This window comes from Phodopus roborovskii, unplaced genomic scaffold (genome assembly GCF_943737965.1).
Source record: "Phodopus roborovskii unplaced genomic scaffold, PHOROB, whole genome shotgun sequence".
NCBI classification, from domain to species: Eukaryota; Metazoa; Chordata; class Mammalia; order Rodentia; family Cricetidae; genus Phodopus; species Phodopus roborovskii.
In genome coordinates this window covers 1,082,644-1,110,028 of record NW_026126548.1, presented here as the reverse complement: position 1 = coordinate 1,110,028, position 27,385 = coordinate 1,082,644, and the positions used below count along the sequence as shown (strand labels likewise).

At 38.5% G+C, this 27,385-nt stretch overlaps 1 protein-coding gene across 1 annotated transcript in view; it reads right to left on the bottom strand.

The window, feature by feature from the left end:
- The window catches only part of Ppp4r3b (protein phosphatase 4 regulatory subunit 3B), a 46,641-nt gene extending 25,530 nt beyond the window's left edge, over positions 1–21,111 (bottom strand). Inside the window, exons 1-7 of the mRNA XM_051200707.1 lie at positions 20,812–21,111; positions 19,633–19,688; positions 12,486–12,584; positions 8,145–8,768; positions 2,949–3,026; positions 1,735–1,851; positions 875–991 (exon numbers count right to left, since the gene is read on the bottom strand). Of these exons, the coding sequence (XP_051056664.1) occupies positions 875–991; positions 1,735–1,851; positions 2,949–3,026; positions 8,145–8,768; positions 12,486–12,584; positions 19,633–19,688; positions 20,812–20,953 (1,233 nt within the window). The 5' untranslated portion in view covers positions 20,954–21,111. The remainder of the gene's footprint in view (positions 1–874; positions 992–1,734; positions 1,852–2,948; positions 3,027–8,144; positions 8,769–12,485; positions 12,585–19,632; positions 19,689–20,811) is intronic.
- Positions 21,112–27,385: the final 6,274 nt, after the last annotated feature.

Sequence of the window (27,385 nt, the reverse complement as noted above, 5' to 3'; positions counted from 1 at the left end):
GTCAGAAGGTCTATGCTGGCTTTGAACTGTGGTCACCATTCTGTCCCCCATCCCCAGAAGTGTTGATATTACAGGTATGAGATTCCATGAGAGAGGGTTTCTCTGTGTAGCTCTGGCTGTCCTGGAACTCACTTTGTAGACCAGGCTGGCCTTGAATTCACAGAGATTCCAGAGTGCTGGAATTAAAAGCATGGTCCCCTACCCTCCTTATTTCTTTACTGTCTAAACTAAAGCACCACTCCCAACTTTTTGTAAAATGTGGAAAGTGTGAAATCAGAGCCAGCCTGGTGCACATGATAAGTATCTCAAAGCAAAAAAGCAGAGGGCCTACATTTGGTTCCTAGCACCAAGGTTGGGTGGCTGAAACTGCTTGCAACCATAGACTCAAAGGACCTGACAACTTCTCCTAGCCCCTGGTGGTACATTTATGTATGTGCTTGATGCACACAAACTTAAAACAGAAAGCAGAGGAACAACAAAACAGCAACAACACAAAACTACGGCAAGAAATATTGAAACAACTAATAAACACAGAAAGTAAAAATATAAACAAGCACTATGACTAAATATAAGAGTCAAAAAAAGAAAAAGAACAATAATGTAGCTAGCGGGTCAATGTGTACATGCCTTTAATGCCAGCACTTCAGAAGCAGAGGCAGGTAGGTCTATAACTCCAGCTCATTTTGAACAAATACTTTTATATAGGGCAAATACAACATTTTCTTATTATTCAACTTTCAATTCCATTTAAAAACAGGAACTGAGTAAAAGTAAGTAAAAACAAATTCTTAGTTAGCCCTATATACCCGTAAATTTAAGATTATGTTATGACTTGTCCAAGGGTAACACACAAAATTGTAGCATCGTTACTTACATCATCACTCTGCTGGGCTTCTTGCATCACAAATTCTCGAACCATAGACGGACTAAACTCTACCAGATAAGAAAATATATCTGTAGCAGCTGATCTGACCTGCAAGTCATCCATGCCCTGATACAAGGAAAGCCAGGTTAGAGTTGGTAACAAAGGTTATTCTTGCCTTCCTCTCTTCTCTCTCAAATCCATGAATAACCTCTCAAATTTTTAGATTAACATTCAACTTCAACTTGCAGAACCTCTTCCTTCCCCCAGATAAATGGAGAGGTCCTAATTTTTGGATTAAGACATCAAACTGAACTGAAATATCCTTCCCCAACCATGACTGTTATATTTTGGAACAGGTCAGTACTTAATATTCAGTGTTTACACATAAGAGTCAGTACAGAGCTGAGTGTAGTGGTGCACACTTGTAATCTGCTGGTACAGGCACACATGTGGTATAATTCACATAAATACACACAGAAAAAAATACTTAAAATTAATCTCACTTAAAATATTTATCTGGATGTCTATGAATCAAATACATGTAACTGAAACCTGAGAATTATAACCCAATTCCCATATGGAAGCCTAGTATGTCCTTACTATACTACCCGGCTTGAGAAGCGAAGACAATTTATTCAATTCTGTGAAAGACAGTGTCACTTAAGGTAAGACAAGTCTTTGAAAAAACAAATACAAACACTGATGGTACAAATCTTAAAATCTGGTAACTGAAATCATTCGTGTGGTGACTTAGTATCAGAGAAATGACTAAATGATGTCAGCACAATGCAAATATTTTACCATCCAAAATATGAATGAATCTATGACAAATTCACAACTTCAAAAGCACAAGAAGCAAACATAATTACCATTACAATTTCAAGAGCTGGAAGAATTCCCAATTTTGCCAAGGTTTTGAAAAAAGCATCCCTGTTCTGAGGTTGTAGTGTCTGAGAAAATGCACAAAATTCTTTGAAGAAATTAACCTGTGAGGTTAAAGTTACAGTGGCAAGTCAATCAACATGAAAACTGTACATACCGTAAGGTTAGCAACTGAGTACGGAACTCACACTTCTGAAGGACCTCATCTTTTCACATATCCTGGTTCCTCAGAGTCTAATTTAAAAACTGTATTTATTACAAGCTAATGATGGACACACTGGCTTATTCTACAGTCCCAGCACTCAGGAGGCAGGAGGATCAGGAATTTGAGGCCAATAGGCATTAGTTAATAAAATAGGCTTTCTCTCTTTTAAAATCAAAGCCTGGGTTAGACCACATGATAGAGTCACTTACTGTCACACACACACAACTTGAGTTGGATTCCTGGAACCCACATAATAAAAGACAGCTAACTCCTACACACACTGTCCTCTGACCTCCACCCATGCATCAGTGGAGTGCATCACTCCCCTGACTTTAAATATGTGTGTGTGTGCGCACACACACACACACAACCAACAGTAAAACTTTAGCATCACAATAAAAGGACACTTAGCTTTATTTCTTAAACACTGATCCTCTTTAAACCTAATGTAAAAAGTGCCATGTAAGGCATTTACATAAAAACCATCCTGTTAAAAATGGATTACCAAGTCTGGATTACCAAGAGTACTGCAAAAACCCTAAATTTTAAGCACTGACAAAGACAGATGATTCTCTACTTCAAAGTATTAATTTAACAGAGGACACCAATTTTAATATCTTGAAATATTTTATAAGAGACCACAAATTTGATTACATTCAAAGAGAGCAAACATCTGGTACACAATAATTATTACTTTCCACTCTAAAATACAAAACAAAAGCAAAACCAAATCCAAGGCCCCTAAAAAAATACATTAAAAAGTAAGCATTTATCATTCATTTATTTTAGAAGTGTTTTCTTTCCATCTCTGTTGTTTTTTTTTTTTTCTGAATTTCCATTATGTAAATACCTACACCACTACAACAAATGTCTGCAGTTCTGTCACCATATAAATTTTTTTGGGGAGGGCATCTATGTGTGTGGGAATGACATGCATAGTATCTTAAAGTGTTTTCTGAAACATCTAAAAACAAGTTTTAAAACTGAATAACTTACCAATTCACGCCGTTTATCATCATCTGTAGTCTCATCTGTTAACTGTGCAAACACTTCAGACAAAAACTTCTCATCTTCCTGCATGAAAAGAAATATTTTCTATAAAATATTAGCAAAAGTATGGTTACATTATATATATGTCTTGCACAAAGTATAGTAAAAACAGATCATAAATTCAAAAGCATTTTCATCAGGAAACCTGGAGTTTGAAGATGTATTTATAGTTTTCTGAAACTTAGAACTACCACTTCAGCTACTCACTAATACATACTTAACTAGAAGCAGCTCTAAAGGTAAAGTATCAAACTGATTCCCTTTCATTTTGATAGCTTTCCTGTCTTTCTAAGATTTTTATTTATTATGTATATAGTGTTCAGTCTGCATCTATCCCTGAAGGCCAGAACAGGGCATCAGATCTCATTACAGAGATCTCATTACAGTTGTGACCCATCAAGTGACTGCTGGGTATTGAATTCAAGACCTCTGGAAAACCAGATAGTCTTTGTAACGCAGTTTTTATTTACTCTGAAATCAAAGGATCTTACTGTCAGTTCATATGTACTAGAAGAAAGGGACAAGGCAGGGCACGAGTGCAGCACTGAAGGGAGCTGGACTATAGCAATAGGCAGGGAGCCTTTAACGTGACATTACACTCAGTGCTTTAATCTAGAGCCAAAGATAAAGTGACAAACCACTGTGGTAATTACTCCTGATGACATGGAGCTATTAAAAGACAGGTATTAATTTCCCTAGCACTCATTAGAGTATATAGAGCCAAGAACCAAACCCAAGGTCTTGTGCATGCTAAACAAGTAATCTATCATTGAGCTATGACTCCAGTGCAGTAAGTATACATTTTTATAATCCTATTTTCATTACAAATTTAACTTTTGGTGATTTTTAAATATAAATTTGTATGTCTAAAATGTAGAAGGGATATTTAAATTATAATTGTGCTTGTTTTAGTGAGGCAAGTAGTTTTCTCCAGTTTACATATTTTTTTTTAATAGTAAGAAAATGACAAAGTAAAATTATGTAATATTGAGACTCACTTTAGAGATGTGCTAAAAGTCAACCGTTGAAACTATGCTGCTTTGGATGCTTTCATCATATTCTCAAAACCCTTCTCAGTGAAATAGAATTTCTTTTTCTTGCTGTTTTTTGAAACAGGGTTTCTTTGTGTAATAGTCATGGCTGTCCTGGAACTCACTTTGTAGACCAGGCTGGCCTTGAACTCACAGATCCACTTGCCTCTGCCTCCCAAGCTCTGGGATTAAAGGTGTGCACCACCGCTGCCCGGCTGAAACATAATTTCTATTAAATTAAAACGTCCTAAAATACTTAAAATGGTAGTATTTCTGGCTGACAGTTAAAATCAAATCACCAGATAAAAAGGCTATATTCTAAGTATCTGTCCTTTTAAATATGGCTCATCCACTAAGGATCTCTACAATATTTCCAAAATACGATGGAGGACTTATATACAGACACAATCCTCACTAATTAAAAAGCACTAAGTGTCAATGGGGAGTGCTCAAAGACAAAGTAAAGAGAGAAAATGGGTTTTAAGTGAGTGATTTACAATGGTGCTTCTTTATGTAGTTCATGGACTCCTTTTAGATATAATCATCATGGCTTGATATGCTTGAAATGTAATTTCAAGTGACTTGTCCTAAAAATATTATAACTAATATCTGTAAGTATGTTTTCCTGTTCACATCTTTTATATTTCTTCTTCCCACAGAGCTCCCAGATTAAACTTTCATTCTTTCCTAACTAAAGATTTTAAACTTTTTCAGAATATTTTCATAGGAGAAAGTTGCAAAGACGGACAAATGCAGTTTTCCCCTTAAATTCAGCAATCGACACAGCACTTAGGAGGTGACAGCCAAAACCGCTGAAACTATTTATAAAGGCAATCTCAAGTATCTCATTAGAATGTTTCCTGATTCTTAGCTTGATTCCTCCCTCCCAATTTATAGTATCATTTTTGTGATTCAGGCTATATGCTAGGAAGCAGATGACTGAAAATATAAAGCCTGTAGCTGAGATGCTTTTTCCTAAGTCCTTGCTCCTTTAAGTTGTGAAAGTAATCATTTTACTTTTTTCTGTAAGCCTTAAAGCTTTTGTTTTAATAAGACAACCGTATATGTGGCTACTTTTCTAGATAACAAAATCTGTGCGGAAGAGGTTATAAATCAGGGTTGGTTCTAAATCAGGGCTGGTTCTAAATCAGAGTGGCAGAATGTTTATCTAGCCATGAGATGGATTTTAGTGCCACAAACAAAAATAAGAACAAAAAAAGTATCTGAATCAAACTATTTTCTTATAAAGAAATGTAAAAGTAAGTAAAACAAAACAATTATCTTTTTAGAATCACGTAAATGTGACCAGGCTTTACAACAGTACCATTTTAGAGCTCAGGAGATAGGCCATGTGAAGCAAGTGAGTTTTGTTCTGGCATGCATGAAGTGTCTTAGACCCCTTTCATTATGGTTCGGTCCTCTCTAGACTGCAACTGGTCCTGATTCTGTTCAGCTCTTATGCTTGAACTTAAGACCTTATAGGAGTAACTTTTTATTTTCAAGATTTTCTTATTTTTGTAGTTGAAGGTGTATGATCCCCTGGAGCTGTAATTATCAGTATTTGGGAGTTGTCTGATGTAGGGGGAGCTGAAAGCTTGTCCTCTCCAAGTGCAGTGCACACACCCTTACCCACTGAGAAACCCTCTTTACCAGTCTCAGGAGGAACTTTTTAAAGGCCATTTACTCAAGACACCTGGGTCCCAACTCTATTTCTGCCACTCACTAGCTTCAGATAGCTTATCTCCTTTTAAAAAGGAATCCGAAAAACTCACATTTTTAACTAGAAACCGAAATGAAAAGCTGGGAATTTCTCAGGGCCAAACCTCATCAATGTATAAACTCTGGAGGGCAGGCCATACATAGATCATGCTGGGTTGACTCTAAATTCAACTCTTACCAGCAGATACAGGGAATATATGCAAGGTTTGTTAACAAGTCACATTGCCATTACTATTCTCTGTTGTTTCTAGGAGAAAGAGAAATGTAAACTTTCTGTTTTCAAAGTGATCTTATCCTATAGCTGCTTTGTATGGAAATAACCTTATTTTACTAGCTGCTATTTTAAAAACATTTTATTTACAAAACATGTTTGAAGTATATTTCTCAATTTTGGGCACATGGATTTTCACTTGTATGTAGAAAATTTACATTAAGATAATTCTTGTATGCCAGATGGTGAGGGTACATGCCTTTAATCCCAGATGATCCCAGCACTCAGGAGGCAGAGGCTGATGAATCTCTAAGTTCAAGATCAGCCTGGTCTACAGAGTAAGTTTCAGGACAGTGAAGGCTACACAGAAATCCTGTCTCTAAATAAATAAACACATAAACAAATAATAAATACTGATGATACAAATAAAAGTCTTATATTCGTACTATGAACTAAGAGGTCACAAGTATTATTATTATAATACATACCAGGAGCCCTTAACCCCACTAGTGCTTTCATATCTATCTATCTATCTATCTATCTATCTATCTATCTATCTATCTATCTATCTTCCATCCATCCATCCATCCATCCATCCATCCATCCATCCATCCAATTACTACTTCATTGTGGTTAAATGAGATACAGATCCTACAATCCCACATTATTTAACTCATACAACATATTAAAATTCATTTAAAAATGGGTATGAACTACATTAGCTAGAATGGTATCTGAGAACATCTCATATTTAGCTAAACGTTTCTTCATGGAAGCCTTGGAACTGGGCTTTAGAAAATAAGCATTCAGCACTCACATGCATGTGCATGCATAACCATACATGTGTGCATACAGGTACAATTACAATAATACAAATCAATTTTAAAGGTGGAAAAGAACATTTAAAGGTTACTGGCCACAGTCTTTAATTTTTTTTCCTCCAACATTTTTGAAACCAGATTTAATTGTCACTGTAGGTATGTAAGAGATAACTAAGTGGTAAATCCTAGACAAACAACAAGTAGTTTAAATTTCATAACAATTTCAGAAAATTCATCTCATGAATCATAAATAAAATTTCTTGGCTAGGTATGGTAGCGCAAACCTTTTATACCAACCAGCCCTCAGAAGGCAGAGGCAGGTGGATCACTATGAGTTTAAAGCCAGTATGGACTACACAGTGAATTTCAGGCCACCTAAAGATACTAGTATGATCCAGAATTAAAAAAACAGAAAACAAACAAACAAACAAAAAATATAATAAAATTCCTTTAAAGCTTTGCTTTGTATCATAGGTTTCTCAAAATTATAAAATATAGTAAAATAACAAAGTTTTACAAATATTTATAGATTAGTTTACACAACTTTTTAAAACAATTTCTGACAGTACTGGGGACTACCGTTGAACTACATTTTCCGATCTTATTTTTCAACCATAAAAAAGTTATGATTTACTATTGTGGATTTGGAAACCTTTAGGCCAAGTAATCACTTGAAAGCTATATTTGAGAACCTCTTATCCTTGTATTATCTCCAGAGCATGACCTCATTTCCAATTTCCTGATACTGATTTTCTGTTAGTGTGTAGAACAGTAGGTCACACAATTGAAATCAGTGCTCAGGAAAGGTGAGGAAAATCTTAGTTCCAGGTCAGCCAAATAAAAATATAAAGAAACCAACAAAACACCAGATCCCATTTACGACAAAAGGAACCTAATATGTATATTTAACTTTCCTTATATCCTTACTGAAGATTAATGACAAACTGGTAGGTAGGGCCAGGATTGGAGATGCATGTGTATAATCCCAAGAATTAAGAGTTATTCTCAGCTACATTGTGAGTTCAACATCAGCCTGAGTTTCATGAGACTCGGTGGGTAACTGCTGCTAGGCCTAATGATCTAAGTTCAATCCTTTGGGATGCATAGGGTAGAACCAACTCCTACAAGCTGTCCTCTAACATGCTCACTCGCATAGTAAAACACACATGCACACACACAAACACAATAAATAAATGGAATAAAAAAGCACCTAATACTAAAACTTAATCTTAAAAAAAGCACAAGACAGTCATGCTTTCTATGTTTAATAGACCATTAAAGTAAATGAAGTAAATCTTTATCACCAGCTTAAATTAATAGGAACACAACACGTGGAAACAGAATTGTAAAAAATACTTACCTGCAACATGCTGACTATTTCAACTTTGTTGAAGAAAATAAAAGATGTAAGAGTAGAAAGGAAATTCTCTTCAAAAACAGATGGTGTAGGTAAAATGATGTCCTGAATGTACTGTACCCTGTAAGTCTGATGTATTTTTTGCCTTAGTTCCGAGTCTGTTATTGGTATAACTTCCTTAAACTTTGCAGTTTTGGTCAAGAATTCTCTATGCCTTTTTGGTTGGGCCAAAGCAGGGTCATATTCAAGGCATCCCACGACATCCATGATACACTCATCAGAAAACATTACCTCAAAAAGAGTTGCCTTATTTAGGAATAAGATTCCTCTAATAATCTCATACAGATGGTGTAAGCCTTCACTGTTTTCTAGGTCCTCACAAGCTTGGAATAGCTGCAGTAGTTTTTTGATATAGCCTTCATTTTCCAAGGCCAGAGCCAGCTTTTCCCTACGAATAGGTGAGGAAAGAACTGAGGTAACTAAGTCAGCAATCTCTTCAAGTTTACTGAGTTCACATGTGGGCAGGTCAATTAGATGACTAGTTTCTGGTATTTCTTCAAATCGCTCTTCTTCAGATTCATCAATGAGGTCCTGTGTGACTTCTACTGATGGGTCCTTACCTTGAACCTAAAAACACCCAAGTACAGCTGGTTATCTTAAAACATAAACTATTTTAACATTCTGGAAATTAATCACTGACCATCGAATTTAAATAAAAATACCATGAACACGGAGCACAGTGGCTGACCTGTAATCTCAGCGTCTGAGAGGTTGAGGCAGTAGATAGAATCAGGAATTCAAGGCCAGTTTAGTTAAGAAATAACATTCTCTGAGCTGGGCGGTGGTGGTACACACCTTTAATCCTAGCACTTGGGAGGCAGATCTCTGTGAATTCGAGACCATCGAGATCAGCCTGGTCTACAAGAGCTAGCTAGTTCCAGGACAGCCACCAAAGGCACAGAGAAACCCTGTCTCGAAAAAAATCCAAAAAACACCCAACATTCTCTGGACCAGGGCAGTGACTCAGTTGGTAAAGCACTTGCCATATAAGCCTAAGGACCTGAACTCAACTGGAGCCCCAGAAACCAACTAACAAAGGACATCATGGTGGGCACACTTTTTTTACTGTGGGGGAGAAGACAAGTGAAGAAGAGAAATAACTAGATGACCACATAGTAAGGGAAAATTTAATGATGTGTGCCTCAAAGGCTAAGAAAGAAACAATAATGGCTTGATTATACCACATGCCTGGAAGGATATTGCCTCTTACTTTTTAGTTATATTTACTATCATTCTTTAATGTTAATACACAACACCAGTACTGTTGACTCTACTTTTATGTATTATTCTGCAATGCTGATAATCAAATATATTGGGAAATTACACTAGAGCTTCCTGAGGATCTAAGGCCAAAAGAAAATGATTGGCTGGACTGAGAAAGACCTAGATTTGTCAGACACTGGCAAATTTCTTTGTTTTTTTGTTTGTTTGTTTGTTTTATTTCTTGAGACAGGGTCTCTCTAGCTGGTCTGAAACTTCTCTGTAAACCAGGCTAGCCTCCACTTGCCTCTGCCTCCTCAGTGCTTGGATTTATGCTACCACTTCTGACCTAGCAGTATCTCTTTTCCTTTTCCTTTTCTGTTGTCTTCTTTTTGTTTTTTATTTTTAAAGACGGTTCTCACTGTGTAATCCTGGTTATCCTATAACTCACTTTATAGACCAGGATGACCTTGAACTCAGAGATCCACCTTCTCTGCCTCCTGAGTTCTGGGATTAAAGGCATGCACTAACCAAGTCTGTTTTGTAATTTCTATGTTACACAGTCCTGCTGGAAAAAGTCACTTTGTGGTGTCCATGCCACAGTGTACACATAGAGGGTCACAGGACAACAATGAAAGAATCAGTTCTGCTCTTACACCATGTAGGGGTTCCAGAGACTAAAATCAGAAGGGTCACCAGGAACAGTTCTAAATAGTTACTGTGAGGTACAAACTGCAGTAAATCAAGGAGGAAACAATAAAAGAATTAGTGTAAAGTAAACAAACAAAGCCCCAATTTTACAGAGTAGTGTAGATTCTTTATATTTATAATTGGTAGGTGCCAAGGTATGTCTGTGGATGGCATCTCACTTCCCATGCTCCTTCAAATGCGTGGCATAATCATACTGATTCTACTGTTTTGTCATTTTAAGTACAATACTAAATGTAGATGCTTAGTCAAACAGTACCATTTAAAATTTGCTTTACAGGATGGAGATGGCTCAGTGGTTAATAGCACCAGCTGCTCTTCCAGAGGATACAGGTTTGAATTCCACATGATGCCTCATAACTATCTCTATCTATAAGTCTGGCTCCAGGGATCCAACACCCTCTTCTGGCCTCCTAGGGCACCACATGCCCATAGTGCACAGACATACATGCAAGCAAAATACCAATACACGCCAAGTCATTAAAAATAATTGCTTTATTTTTCCTTGTGGGGAGGTACTGTGGAAGTGAGAGGATAACTTGCCCAAGTTGATTTTTTTTCTTCTATCATGTGTTCTGGGGGAATCAAATTAAGGTTTTCACACTTGGTGGCCAGCACATTTATCCTCTGAGCCATCTCACTAGCCCTCGGGTTTTCAAATACAATCACTTCAGTGGAAAAGCATCTTGGCCAAGGGAAAAGATTTGACCACTGCTTAGTTCCTGAGGGGCAACTCCTATATACCTGTAATAGCCAACATCTTAAAAAGGTGACTGATTACATGGGGACCTAGAGCTATGCAGTATTCTATATGGCTGGTTCCTTAGATTAGGAGGCACCCTGGACCTCTGGAGTCTAAGGTCTGCCAACCTTACATGACTCATCTCTAGTAAAAACCCTGGACACAAATACTTAAGTATGCTGCTCTGGTGGACAACACTTATGTGCTGCCACACACCAAGGCTGAGAGAACTAAGTGCTGCCTGTATGACTGTCGGAAGAGAAACTTGGAAACTCAAGTACAGAACTCCGAGGACAATTGCCCATGTTTTTTTCCCATTTGGTTTTAATCTGTTGTGCTAGTATTATAGTAAACTAATTAGAATATAACTTTGTTGAGTTTTTCTGAATCTTTTCACTCAGCTGTATTTCAAAACAGCTTCATACATGTTTCCATATTCTTTTTATACTTTGGTGATTTTAATAGTTTTATACTTCAAGTGTGTTTTTACTTAGATAAGTTTTACTTCATGGATCGAAGACCTAAACAGCAAATATTTGCTGAAAATATTGGGATTGTTGCATTAGCTACCACACTGTTTTGGTGATTCTTAAAAAAATTTTTGTTTTATAGATCTGACTATAATCATTTTTGTTTGTCTGTTTTTTAATTTGTGCCACATACTTCAAGAACCTGTATCCAGGTATACTGATGCAAGCCCATTTTCCCAGCTTTTGGAATGGTGGAAGCCATTAAGAGTTTGTGGTCATCCCAGGGGTGTCCAATTACCAAGTATCATAGTTAAAAAGAAGCCTAAGAAGACATGAGTGGTGCAATGGGGCATCATGGGAAAAGAAAATAGACATCAAGAAACAGAGAGTGAGTTTTAGTTAATAATATTTAAAACTAGTTTACTAATTGCAACTAATATTCTATATTATACAAGACACTAATCTTGCTGCATCATGTGGAACGGAGTGCAGGAGTTGTCTGGAGGGGTTTTATAGGAGCTCTATACTACTTAGCACACTCCCTGTGTCTCAATCCCCCTTCTGAAACACTGTCACATAGGAAGCCGTGGATGACCATGGACTTCTGATCCTCTTGCTTTTACCTCCTGATTATGTTGGGATTACAGGTGTTTGCTAGGCTTAACTGGGGTTGAACCCTGGGCCTCCTGTATGCTAGGGAAGCACTCTACCAATTGAGTTACATTCACAGTCTTTCTCACATTTAAAAAAAAAAAAAAATCTAAAAATCATGAACGTTGTTGCTCCTAATTTAAAGTGAAATAACAGTTGCAAATGCAGAGAACTACCCCAACCCACACACATCCCAGGAAAGAATTTGTGTTGCCCTGGCTTTCTTGGAGCTTGCTTTGTAGACCATGCTGGCCTTTAATTAGAACTCCATCTGCCTCTGTCTTCCTAGTGCTGGAATCAAAGGCAGCAGGGCATGTATTTAGTATGAATCAGGACCTGGGTCAGATTGCCAGCACCAGAAAAAACACATAAAAATTCATGCTAGAGTATTAAAATCTTAGCCTATTACCTTCCCATATTTTAACACATGCTTCTGAAGTAAAAAAAAAAAAAAAAGAATTATGTACACAATCATATTCATAAAGATATATTTTTTTTAAAAAAAAAACTTACTTGACAAATTTTTTCCCAGATCTCATCACAGCCAGCTTTTTCTTGAAAACTTAGAGCTAAATCATAATTTTCAGCTTCTGACCAAACAATTAATGTATCCTGTTCAAAAAGAAAAAATGATTTCTCATTACCACACTAGAATACAAACAAAAGTCAAAAGAACTGACATTTAAAATACATTCAAGAGACAATCTATGAAGTATTCTGCTATGCCTTTAAAGTTTTGTATTATACTCCCAATGGAAGAAAGACAAACTCTGGTAAAGACCACAGTAGGCTCTAGCTAACACTTCTTGAGCAAGACTGTAGACATTCCAATCTTCTACTTTCTGCCATCTGGAGAGTCAGCCATTCCATTCATCAACAACCTACATGTCTACCCTTTCTTTTTAACTGGTTGTCAAATGATTAAAAACATGCAAATACCTTCAGAAAAATTTAGGTTTAACCCTATTTTGACTTACATATAAAAGTTTATTTTTATGTGTGAATGCTTGTATGTGTAGTTCATTGGATGGTAAATGAGGCCCACAGCCTCTGACATTTGAATACTTGGGCCTAGTTGGTGCTATTTGGGAATCCTCAGAGAGTATGGCCTTTCTGGCGCTGTAGGTAGGCTTTGAGAGTTCCAACATTTGTACCATTTCCAGTTTGTGATTCTCTGCTTCATGTTTATGGCTCAAGATTGGAGCCCTGAGCTCTCAGCTGGCCTGCTGCATTCTTCCCCACTGTAACAGTGATTAACTCTTATGGACCCAGCACTAGGGAGGTAGTTCAAGGCCAGCCTGGTCTACAAAGCAAGTTCCAGGGCAGCCAACGCTTTTACAAAGAATTTACCCTGTCTTGAAAAACTGCGGTGGCGGGGGTGGGGTGGGGGAGTAGAGGGGTGGCGGAGGTCTAAACATCTTCTCTTATATTAAGGCTGGGTAAGGTGACCCAGTGTGAGAATAGGGTCCCAAAAGCCAGTAAAAGAGTTAGAGACAGCCCCTGCTCTCACTAAGGAGTCCCACAAGAAGTCCAGCTGTCACAAAATGCAGAGAGCCTTGATAAGTATAGAATCAAGGTTCCTTCTTCCCATGTGACTCTAGTTTGTGTCCAATTAGCAAAGACTCACCAGCATACACATAAGCCGGGTGTGTTTGTAATCCCAGCATTTGGGAGATGGAAGCAAATAGATCAAGAATTCAAGGTCATAGGTCATGCTTTTGATGGCAGTTTGATAGTACTAGATTTACCCACCCATCTCAAAAAGCCAAAACACCCCCCCAAAAAACAACAAAAACCCCATACATTAAAACCGTTCCAAAACATAATCCACAATATCACATATATATTTTTATATGATTTACTTTTATGTGTATGAGTATTGTCTGCATACATGTGTGGGCATCGGATTCCTAGAAACTAGTTACAGACAGTTGTGAGCTGTCAAGTGGGTGCTGGGATGCAAACCTGGGTTCTCAGAAAGTATAGCAAGTATTCTTAACTGCTAAACCCCAGTCGCCTCAACAAGATACATTTAATAACTATTCATTTGACTAGTACTTACAAATTTTATGACTTGGTATTAAGTTATAACTCATTAGTTGAACACTTGTTATCATAAGTAGGGCCCTGAATTTGATCTTCAGAACTGCAAAATGAAAACCTACCAATATTTTAGCTTTAACCAGTAAATGAAAAGTGCCCTCTGATGAATCCAGGCCTCAATTTCAATTTTCCTCCATTGTTCTCCACCCTTTTTAGAAGGGTGCCTTGCTGATTTAGAAAGAGTAGCTAGCTGGGTGGTGGTGATGACTTTAATTCCCAGCACTTGGGAGGCAGAAGCAGGTAGATCTCTGAGTTAGATGCCAGCCTGGTCTGCAGAGTTAGTTCCAGGACAGCTAGGGCTACACAAATAAATCCTGTCTTGAAAAACCAAAAAGATAAGGCTAGCCAGTAAGCCCCAGGGCCTCTCTTGTCTCAGCCTTCCTAGCACTGGGAAAACAGGTATGCACCAACAAGGCTGGCTGTTTACACAGGATGGGAGGATCAGACCCAGGTTCTCATAAATTCAGCAAGGACTGTATTAACTGAACCATCTCCCCAGCCCCTCCATTTAGTCTTTCTTCTTTGTTGTATATTCAGTTAAGAATGGCTGGAAATCTTTGCTCTATCCTCTTCCTGATTATATACCTAACGGAAATTTGCCATCGAAAGTTATTTCAAATTTTATGAGGTGCTTCAGTTGCTAACACCATCTACAGCTGTGCTTTCAAACCCCCTTTTAAAAGGGAGAAAAGTGTGGAGAGACAGTTCAGCAGTCAAGAGCATTTGTTGCTATTGCAGAAGACCAAGTTTTGTTCTTCACATCCATATGGGGTAGAGCTCATAAGTGCCTATAACTCCAGCCACAGAAAAGGTATACTCTCTTCAGTCTTCTCCTATACCTGCACCCATGTACACACACACACACCCCAAGTGTGGGGGGGTAGAAGAAAAGTTCTAAAGATAAAAACAGAGCTACTACAGTCAGATCCACTTATGTACTCCATCTTCCCCTCACTCCAAACCATCTTAACAAACAAACCATTTGAAGAACGCTTCATGAATAGTAGTCTTCAACACACTAATTATATGACTTAAGTTACTAATATATACAAGAAAATATTACAAACTGAGTGTGGTGGTGTATACCTTTAATTGGGGAGACAGAAGCAGGTGAACTCTGTAACTTCAAGGACAGCCTGGTCCTACATAGGGCTACATAGTGAGACCTGACTCAAACCAACAATTACTTCATACAACACACACACACACACCCCACAAAACAATTATATAAAGACAACATAAGCAAAATGTTTAATGTTTAAATGGTTAACTATTTAGTATTAACAATCACTATTTTTAGAACTACTTAAGAGCATAATAAATCTGCAAATGGTAGGCAATTATTATTATTATTATTATTTGAGGCATGGTTTCTCTGTATAGCTCTTGCTGTCCTGGAACAAACTCTGTAGACCAGGCTGGTCTTGCATTCAGAGATCTGCTTGGATCTTCTTCCCAAGAGCTGGGATTACAGGCATGTGCCACTACCACCTGGCTAAAATATTTTTTGATACTTAAAAATTTTTTTGTGGAGTCTTAACTTGTCAGAGTATTATAGTTTCCCATTTTGTTACACCACTGAAAGCTAACACTAAATGTCAGTTTGACCATTATTTCCTTTCTATTTATATTGTTTTCAATTGTTTTACTTGATCTATTGTTACAGTTAGGTAGCCAGGCAACAATAACTGACAATATAAGCAAAATACTTCTCACAGAAATGTTTTTCATTCAGAATGCCATTCTGAGAGAAGGGACTCAACCATGTGACTTTTACTAGATATCAACTACAACTACCATCTCCTTTTGAGAAAACCAGTAAAAAGGCAGGTTTCCTTTAAAATCCTCATGTAGGGCAAGAGAGATGTCTCAGTGGTTAAGATCATAGACCTGAGTTTGGTGCCCAGACTACACTGGGCAGCTCACAACTACCTGTATTCCACTCCAGAGGGATCCAACACTTCTCGCCTCTGATCCATGGCAGCGTACATGCCCCTGCCTACTTCCCACCCCCAATTAAAAATAAATCAGGGGCTAGAGAGATGGCTCAGAGGTTAAGAGCACTGGCTGCCCTTCCAAAGGTCCTGAGTTCAATTCCTAGAAACCACAGGGTGGCTCACAACCATCTGTAATGAGATCTGGTGCCCTCTTCTGGCCTGCAGGCAAACACTGTATACATAATAAATGAATTTTAAAAACAAAAAGCAAACAAACATAAATCTTTAAACTTCTCATGCTTCATTCTACATATTCCATTTTGGATTACCACTACAACTGAAGAATAAAATCCAAATTGGTTATGTAGTTATCAAAGGCCCAAATCATTTTAACTCACACTTCCTAAAAGATATGTGCAGGAATATGTTCCTGCTGTCACACTGGTTTCCTTAAACACAATATCACTTTCATCAATTTAGGTCTCCAATAAGAACTTAAATGTCTCATTTTTGTTTGGTACAATAAAACAAAACTTCTGTGAACAGACTTCCTGCAATTCAAGCAGAGTATTATTGATTTCTGCAACTACCACCACCACCACCACCAAGAATGAATTTCTTCTTACAGATTCTTGCCTCTAACGCTGTTGTAATACACTTGCTTTACATTCTCATCTATAAGCTTTCTGTACCTAAGCTGCCTCCACAGGAAATGCAGCTTTCAATGGGAAATTCATTTTCAGTGAGGGAGGTCTAGGAAAAAAAAAATCATTAGCTTAGTTATTTATTGTGTCACTGAAGCCAGGGCTAACCTTTTACTTATGAGCACACAATTATGTTAAATATGCTAAGCTATTTTGACTTTTGATTTAGTCAAGATCAGTAAAGTAACTTAAAAGTCTGAAATGTATCAGACACTTTGTTTCATGCTGTACTGCATAATCACTTTCTTTTCTCCCTAATGTGTCTGCTTAAATACTCAAGTGTATTAAGAAAATACATCTTCCTATCCATCACTCTTTTCAGTACTGGACAGGGTAGGGAAGTACTGTGAAAATACTGACAGCTTTTTACTACTATCTGATAGTTGTATTTATTCTAATACATTTAAGTGAGCCTGTTAATCTGATACTTTGCTTTTGAGAAAGGGAAACTCATATATTCTGAGCAAACAATTAAGCAGTTGGATAATTTTTAGACTGTAACTGCAAATATTAAATAATTATCTCTGAGTTCATGTAACATTTTAATATAGTAAAATATTCTATAAACAAGCCATTTACTCACATTTTTAATTAAAAACCCATCTATGAATAATGCATTTCTTTTAATTTTGGAACAAACTTTCTAATCTAAGATCTCAAATGTTCACAAATGTTGTTAATTCTAGTAAATTTAAAAATAATGATGTATTCAAGAATTCCAACCTGTGTAACTTGGTAAAAAGTGCAAACTGAGCAAGACTGGTTAAATAGGAAAAAATTGCATACATCACAAAAAACATAATTTAACACATGTACTTCCACTAGAAAAGTCCTCCCAATTTAAGAAAGATTAAAGAAAATAAAACAGGTGACTCCGTTCACATGTTTTCATTCCTGTATTCAGACAATGCTTTTCTATATCCTCTCATAAACCTTAGAATGGTATGTGTAGTGTGTGTATGAAAGTGTCATGAAGATATGCAGCCCTGAACTATATTACTTAAATGTAACTGGTTTTGGAAAACATTTTCAGATGTCATAAAACTTTAATTTTATTTTTTCTTCAATGCTTTGTATACTTAAGTGCATTAAAAAAAAATCCAACTTGTCTGGAACTAGTTTTCTAGATAGTGACATTATTCATTAAAGTATGCTTCAAAATTTTCAAGTATTTAAAAAAAAAGCATAATACAATTTTTAAATGCTGGAGGACTGTTTTATAGTAAGCCTCTGCACACACAACATGATTTTTCCAATATAATAGCAGCCAAGAGATCACTTACACAAGTCAAGTATTCATTATAACTAAATGTGTAGGGAACTGCTCATCACTTAGGAGTCACACAAGCAAATGTTCTTATAATTTTATATTCATATAGGTAGGAGAAAGAAAGATGACAAAATACTAGTGTTTCTCTGCAAACAAGCAAAAAGTCAGAAGTAGCTATCTTACAAAACTCATTGCAAACACAGAGTAACTGTCTGCCTGGTTGAGTGAGAAATGACATTCATTTAAATGTATTTAAACATATCTAAGATACATAGAAACATTCAAATGTTCAAGACAAATGTTTTAGTTGAATTCTTCACCAAAGATAGACACATATAAAACTGTCTACGAGAAAAAAAGCTACCAGTACTAAAATATTTTAAGGAACTAAGAATGTACTGTATGCATAAAGCAGTTATTTACATTAAAATTTTTACTACTAATAAGTTTTGCCATAGATGTAATTTCCTTTCTTCTCTGAAGTGTTTATAGCATCCAAATTTTCACATACCTTGAAGAAAGGTAGACTTGATGCTAAATTATAAACCTAACATAATTTCTCTTTTCCTTCCAAAGTCTGTCATTCTGACTTTATATAACACACAGGAAATAATCCAATTTCTCATAGGTATGTCATACATCAGAATTTAATACATTTTAAAAAGCTATCTACAATAACACAAATAAATCATCAAAAAGCGTGAAAATACAAATTTCAGAATACACATGAAAATATGGTATTAATAGTATAAGTTAAAAAAATAAAAGTATGCACAGAAAAAATACACAGCAATTTTCGTATAGCGTTACCATAGTTGAAACAAAAGGTGATTTTTACCTCTACTCACATTAAACATTATAGAAGATTGAAAAGGATATAGTATGTTAATATTGGTAAATTTGATGGTGTTGTAATAACTTATTATATTATTCTCTACATTACTCAGTTTTGACAGTATTTCATAATAAAAATGAAAAAAAAAATCAGATAAAGGTAATAACAGATTTCCTTTTCCAAAGTGACAATAAGTATTAACAGAAAATGTACCAAAGTTAACTAATATGTATATTTATAGAGTATCAATTGATTATATTAAAAATATGCATACAATGTAAAGCAGAATTTAAATGATACTTTAAAAAAACCTTTAAAAGCTCCTTTCCTTGGTCAAAGATCCAATTTCACACCACAATCAAACTTTCCTTGGTCTAAAAGTATTCCTTTGAATTTTTTTTTAATCCTGTTTTTCCTATGTAGCCCTGACTGTCCTGGAACTCACTCTATAGCTGGCCTTGAACTCAGAGATCTGCCTGCCTTTGCCTCCCCAGTGGTGTGATTAAAAGTGTGCACCACCATCATTTTTTCTTAATGTTAGTAACTCAACAGTTTGGATTTTCTTTTAAGTCATTTCTTCCAAATGTGACTCAAAAAGGTTTAGTGCAGAGCACATAGGAGAGACCTGACTTACTTTAAACAAGACCAAAGAATACACTGTTTTCTAATAAAAACAGTGGCTCAATTAAAAAACAATATTAAATTGCCAACATAAAAACTACTTTTCAGTTTGAAACTCTCCCAACCTGAGAGGTAAATGCATTTCACATGGTCTCTAACTTTAGTTACCAAAGATTTAATAACTACTTGCCTGCTGTTTCTGATATGCAGTGTTTGGATTTATTTTTGACTCCAAGAGCAGAGATCCTGAAATAATGAAAAGAAAAAAGGCTGTTAAGTTTCAAATTATAAAGCCTTCAATAGTACACATTTTACAGATGTTTCATGTCTTCTCACCAGCTGAACACCTAAGGCTACAAAATGTATTTTAATTAGTATTTTTCCTCCAGATCTAGGCTACATATTTAATTTATATTTCATCCTATCTCCGAATGTCTTTAGAGGGGGGAAAAATGTGTGAAACCAATATTTCAGACTATGAGATAGCTAAAATAAAACTTTAAGGTCTAGTTGAGTGAAGAGTAACTTTAACAAAAGCCCTTTCCCTGCATTTCCTGCCTGACAAAACAATTACAAGGGCCTTGGGGAGACTTACCATAATAACAACCCCCACATAACGTATAAATAAATGCTCTTGACTAATAAAACGGACTCTGCATTAGTATAACATGTCAAAAAATAAATCTAAGATTGTTATTCCTCTAATGCCTACACATATCAGTTGCTCCAACTGGGCAGTTTTTGAATACAAGTAGTAGTTATTTTAATTATGGCTGTCAGTTTTTAATATTAAGATGTTTTCTATGAATTCTGCAATCAACAAATACAACTTCACAGTCTGCTTTAGTTTTCTAATTTGCTGAGACTGTGGAACCCACTTTTTCCAGTCTGGAGGGATCAAAAAGACGTTTGTGCTCGTGTTTGTATCGTGGCAACAGTCTGTACTAAGTCCAAGAAAAGGCCCGTTTTCCTCAGCACCTGCCGAGTGCAACCATTGGAAGCTGTTTCTTTTTAAGGCGGTCACTTAGAAAAGTTTCACTAACCCTTTTTTACTGGACACACAACAAAACTACCTAAAGCGGGTAGCGGGTGTCACAAGAGCGAGATCCCCATCTGGTCTCCTACCGACTTTCTACTGCTCACATTCTAAATCTAACAACCAGACAGGGATTGGAGGGGAAGGAGTCAAATCCTTAATAGGGATGGCCGGAGGCGGAGGAACCGGAGAGTAAATCCAGGCCCAGTGGTTTGTTTTTATCGCAGCTAAGACCAATGAGTGCGCTGTCCCAAGCGGCGCTCGCTAGCCCGAGTGCCGAGCCGGAGCGAAAACCTCGGGCACTGTCCGCGCCCGGCGTCCCGGGAAGCTTACCGTCGGACTCCGCGCGAACCAGCAGCGACATCCCCTTGAGCTCCTCTACGTAAGTGGAGGAGACATGCCCGGTACCTCGGTCGTCCCATTGCCGGTCTTCGTTCAGGGTGTAGACCTTCACTCTCCGACGTGTGTCCGACATGGTGGCTACTGGCCCAGTGCTGCAGCCGCCGCCTCCTCGCTCGCCTCGCCGGTGCCTCACTCTTGAGAGCCGGTGGCGGCGGCGGCGGCGGCTCTGGAGAGGCCCGAGTTTACCATGTCTCCAAAGGGTTAGCCGCGAGCAAGGGTTTGACAAGAGCCATCGAGAGCCCTCCGCTCGTGCTCTCCGTTACCACGCTCTCCGCCCTGCGTCCAGCCACCGTCTCTCCCCTCTGCTCCCCAGAACTCGCTCGGACCTCCGCTGCCGCCGCCCGCCGCGGTAACTACTACAGATCCGCCATCTTGTAACCCGACTCTCTCTGCCTTTCTCTTCCTCTTCCAGCAGGTTCGCACGGGCTGTCCTAGCAGGGGCTACGGCGGCCGACGAGTCTAAGGCACAGCACCTCTACCTCTGAACACACTTCCGGAGAGCCAAACCTGGCGCTCTCGCGAGGCCTGTGTGATTAGCTCGGGAATCTCAGTTGGGCGGGGAGTTCTCGCGAGTTTTCCTCCCTGCTCCACGAGACCGCGTCGGCAGGTAGCTGGAGCGGTGTGTTTGCCGAGTTATCCGGGCTTTGTGGCGTGGTCGTTGGGCACGTGGCGGGTGTTGGCTCTCGACCTGCTCTAAGAAAAGAACAAGGCCAACCTGAGAAGGCCGAGTGCTTGTCCATCCCTAGGCCAGAAGCAGGCTCGGCCCTGCACCCGCAAGAGTCCGGCATAGAACCTGGCTGGGAAGTGCCCCGTGGCCACAGTGAGCAGGAGGCGATTGCAGTGCTCCTTCCACCGAGGCGCTGGCGGCCTCGTTCCCCGCCTCGGCGTTCTACCGGTAGCCTTGTGGTGCCGGCCTTTGGAAGGCCTACTTTGCGCCTCGGGACGGTGTAGTGCTCAGAGGCGGGCCGGGGCGAGGCCAGGGCAGGCAAGCGCTGCCTACCCCTGGGAGAGCCGGCCGAAGAGAAGGTTCCTCAGGGGGTGCGATGCTCGGCTAGCCCTTGGCGCTAACCCGAAAAACATGGGATAAGTGTACAAGATGACCCCGCGGTGTATTTCGGGAGTTGTAGTCATTACGAGATTAATTAGGTGTGAACACTTATCACCAGTACTCCGAAGGGTGGATCTTCTGCACAGTAGGCGCTTGGTTAAAGATAGCTTCAAGACTTAATTTATAGTTGCTTTTCTCTGTACAGTCTGGCATGCTGCTACTTGCCTGTAATGACTACTTGGGAACGCTGACAGAGGAGGTTCAGCTACCTGTGATAAAAAGAATTGTCCAAATAATGTGCTGAATATTGCTGTGATTGATAGGGACAAAATGTACTTTGAGCTGGTGAAAATATAATTGGTTTTGGAAAGACCATAGAAAGCTTCCCATAGGCCATTTTTTAAGCCCAATGTTTGAGGACACTCCAGGGTTATTTCTAAGCATCTTCTCAGGCCGTGGCAAGAGCACTAGACATATCCTGAAAGCCTATTTAGCCTTTATAACAGAATTTCAGGGTTCCCAGAACATTTTCTGTAGGGATAGTGTTTTGGCCCCATTAATACTTTGAACTTCTACATGCAGGGGCAGAAGACTAGAGCAGGAATCTACAGTACAGGGCTCTAGTTGGAAAGCAGTGCACAACAACTGTACTTTTCCTAACAGTCTTTTTCAAGATGGCTTCAGAGATCCACTCCAAAGAAATTCTAGTCCAATTAAGCCCCTGATGCTCTTCGTTTTTATAAGTAATATCTTTTTACATTTAAAAAAAAAAAAAAAGATGGAGAAACTTGTGCAGTGCAGGGCTTCTTTTGCTCCTGCTTCCTGCTATTCATTTTTTCTCCAGGAAACACTATCATTCCCCATTAGGACCCCCATTCCCACTTTTGTGTATGATGCCAGAGTGGAGCCCATTCCTGGTGTGTAGCCTATATATACACTTGGTTTAATGCTACTGTGACCATATTGAAATACTAAACAATTTTTTAACATTTTTCTTTTTCATTAGGTTTCATGGTGTATGTTATTTTAGAGATTATCATATGCAAGTGTGTGTGTGTAGTGTTGTGTAGTGGTCTTGAATGATTGATTTCAGGACTCATATCAATACCAAATTTTGTATATGCTGAAGTTCCTTACATAAAATGGCATGTTTTGCTCATAACCTATCATATCCTGCAGAATAATTTACATCATCTCTGGATTGTACCTATTATAATACAAATGCTACTGAAATACTAGATTGTTTAGAGAATGGTTAATGGACAAAAATGTTTATAACAAAGGCCCTTTCAAAAGATTATTTTTCATTATGTACATGAATGTGTGTGGGTGTGTGCATGTGAGTACAGGTGTCCTCAGAGAACCAGGAGTTGGAATACTCTGGAACTGGTGTTACAGACAGTTGTGAACAGCCTGATGTGGGTTCTAGACACTAAGCTCTGGTCCTCTGCAAGAGCTCTTAACTGCTGAGACATCAGTGCCAAAAAGGCTTTCAAAAAATGACATTTATTTGGTGAGGGAAGGTGTGGAAGTCAGAGGATAACTTGTCAAGAGTCATTTCCCTTGACAAGTCCTGGAAATGAAACTCATGTTGTCAGTGTTGGTGGCAAGCACATTTACCCACAGAGACAGCACCTCTGCCTGACACAGGCATTTTTTGGATTAAAAAAAAAAATATTTTGGTCAAATAAATGTATGCAAAACTCATAAATATGTAGCTAACTGTAATCGTTTTTGCTTCTCTGAGGACCAGAACTGAAAAGGTCAGGGTTCTCTAGAGGAACATAATTGATGAGAAGTGGGACACAGACACACACACACACACACACACACACACACACACACGCATGCACGCACGCACGCACGCACTCACACCCCTACCTTACAGGCTGTGGGAAACACACACACAGAGCTTACATGCCACAGCCTCAGCTGGTCCAGTAATGGTTTTCTACCAATGGAAGGTCTAAGAATGCAGCAGTTCAGTCCACAAGGCTGGATGTTTCAGCTGGTCTTCCATATCTGCCAGAATCCCAAAGAAGTAGGGTCCAGTGAAGGGATGGACTTGCCAGTGAAAATAAAAGCAGGAGCATGCAGGCAAAGAGCAATCTTCCCTGTTCACAGGCTACTAGCAGAAGGTGTAGCCCAGATTAAAGGTCAATCTTCCCACCTCAAAAGATCTGGATTAAAAGTGGGTCTTCACACTTCAAATGATTTTAAAAAAATCCCCATCCAAAAATAATAAGCCAGGTGGTGGTGGTGCACACCTTTAATCCCAGCACTCAGGAGGGAGAGACATGGATCTCTGAACAAGTTCCAGGTTAGTTTCCAAAGATAAGGAGAAACCCTGTCTCAAAAAAAAAAAAAAAAAAAAAAAAATCCCTGTGTATACTGTCTTAGGGTTTTGTTGCTGTGAAGAGACACTATTGAACATGACAACATTTAATTGGGGCTGGCTCATAGTTCAGAGATTCAGTTCATGTCATCATGAAGCACAGTGCAGGCAGATACAGTGTTGGAGAGTAGGCCCTGGACCTACCCTGAACTTGTAAAACCCCAGAGCCTAACCTGAAGTGACACTTCCTCTAACATGGCCACACCTCCTCCCCATGAGTCTGGGTTCCATTTTCATTCAAACTGTCACATGTACCTCCCCAGCTGCTTGGGTTTTAGTTTAGTTAATTTAGTAAGGTTGACAACCAAGACTAGCCATCACAGTAAGATTGCTTTGGGGAATGGTTCTAATTAGTATTTGACAGTGTGGCCATTTTGGTGCTGATCACCAGCTACTGGGCATATATATATATATATGTATGTATGTATATGTGTGTGTGTGTGTGTGTGTATATATATATATATATATATATATATATATATATATATATGGGAACCATGTTGCCTGTGCAAAAATTGAAGCACATAAAAATACAGAGGAAATATTAGAGACTGCAATTAAGATACTCGGGTATTTCAGAGGCTAAATCTAGGTCATAAGGTATAGTCAAACTCAGCTTATTTCTTGCAGTTTAAGGGTAGACTTGGGATTTGAGAGTCACAGAGCTCTACTTAAAGATATTTGAATATATGAATGCTCAGTCTAGTGTCTGCTATGTAGTCAAGACTCTTATCACCTGAAGTCTGAAAATGTGGATGAGAGTCCTTTAGGGAATTTGGTATAATAGATACCTCTGGACCTTGTAGAAGCAGCTCATAAGTCCATGTGAAAGAAAATATTTCCCTTCCTCTTAGAAGTCCTTTACTATATTTGCTAACTTTCTCTTCTAGCTGTGAAGCCATGGTAACTAGGTTTAAATCTTAGCACCATCTGTGGGGACTTATTGGGGCTGTTAAGGAGGACCTAAATCAGCTAGCATGTGGTATTGGGAAGGCAGAGTACACAGGGGTAGGTTTGCAATGTGTTCAGTTAGAGGGCTTTATAACTTCATTGACTTATACTCTTTGGGAACAGATATTTAACTTTCACATGGGACAAACTTGCTGCTGGCTTAGATCTTCAAAGCCTGGAAAGGTGATGGGTTTGACTGAGAAAGTGGAGATGAGCTCTTTGCATAATAACCCTTGGTACTTGATGGCAAGTGCCTTTACCCATAAAAGCATCTTGCTGGCCCAATATTTTTGTTAACTCCTTTTTACATTTGTTGTGCATGTGTGCATTCACATGCCAGTATGTATGAGGTCAGAGGACAACTTGGAATCAGTTCTTTCCTTCCATCACATGGGCCTAGGAATTTAGGTTATCAAATTTGGTGGCAAGTGTCTGTATCTGCTTAACCATCTCATTGGCCCCTAACACGACTTTAAAAAAAAACAACTCCCCTCTCTGCCTCCAAATCAGAGTCATGATGCATATATGCAACTTAGGAGGTAGAGACAAAAAGATAGTTTCAAGCTGGGTCAGCCTGTTCATATTAGTGAGTTCCTGGAAAGTTAGGGCTACATTGCAAGAACCCTTGGCTAAAGTGTCTATCAGCTTTTTATTAATAGCTGTATTAATGTTTCTAAAGAAAAAAATCCATCATACTGTATCACTATAGTCATAAAGGCAGGTTTTTATTTTTGTTTGGTGTGTTGCCAGGGACTGAATTCAGGCCTATTAACATTTTCCAGTTGAGAAGGGGAGGGTCAAGGATTCACTATTGGAGTAGGAATTTCTTTTCAGGGGCCGGAGAGATGGCCCAGCCGTTAAAGGCTAGGCTCACAACCAAAAATATAAGGAATTTCTTTTTGGGTAGCTGTATGTCTGTTGTCCATTGCTCCTTTACACAATCCCAATGAATTCACTTGACTTGGATGGAATACTTTTCTTTGATTAGATACCCTTTCCCTCTGGACTAGATAGATTCCCTAGAAGCCTAGGACAGTTATCTCTATGAGGGACTCTTCACTATCTAGCAAGTCTTCCACTGATCCCAGAGCCTATTGTTTTCACAACCTCAGGCTAAAATCTTTCTCTTTTAACCCTACATTATATCCATCCATCCAACACTGCTTTCTTATTCCTGACATTCAATGAGTCTATATTTTCTTTCCCATTTCTACAGTCTGCCTTTGCTATTGTCAAGTTTCATGAGAAAGTACTTGTCAAAGCGTTTTAAACTGTTCATGATTCCGTTTATTCCTTGGAAATAGCCAAGGATATGGTTGTCTGATTAAATGTTTTGAAAGTATCACCTGTTACCCCCACTTGCTTATATTCTTCTTCCTTTTATAAATGTTATTTTATTTACCTGGTGTTGGTACTCAAGTATCATGGTGTATGTTTGGAGGCCAGATAACAACTTGAAGGAGTTGCTTCTCTTTCCACCATGTGGGTCATCAGATCTTATTATAGATAGTTGTGAGCCACCATGTGGTTTCTGGGAATCCAACTCAGGACTTCTGGAAGAGCAGTCAATGCTCTTACCCTCTGAGCCATCTCTCCAGCCCTTTGTCTGTATTCTTAATAAAAAGCAAAGGACTAAGCTGTGTGAAATTGGTTTATAAAATGAAAAGGTTATTTCTGTTCTTCAACACAGAATAACGAAAGTGAAGGCCTCTACTTGAAATTCTCTTTCCCAAATGTCTTCACATCTCCTTCCTCTACTTCATTTAGATCTCTTTTTAAATATTGTCTATTCAGTGAAGTGGTTCTGGATCATTTTATTTCAAAGAATAACTTCTTATCATTTGTTCTGGTTGGGTTTTTTGTGGTTTATGTATTTATTCATCAGCTTTATGCAAGCCAGGATCATCTGGGAAAAGGGAACATCAAATGAGAAAATGCTTCCATCTGACTGGCCTACGGTTAGGGTCTATTGCGTTTTATTGATTAATGCTTGACATGCCATGGCCCAGTTCATTTGAATGTGTGTGGAGGGGGTAGATGTCCTAGATGGTATAAGATAGCAGGCTGGGCTACCAAGTAGTGGTGGCACATGCTTTTAATCCCAGCAGAGG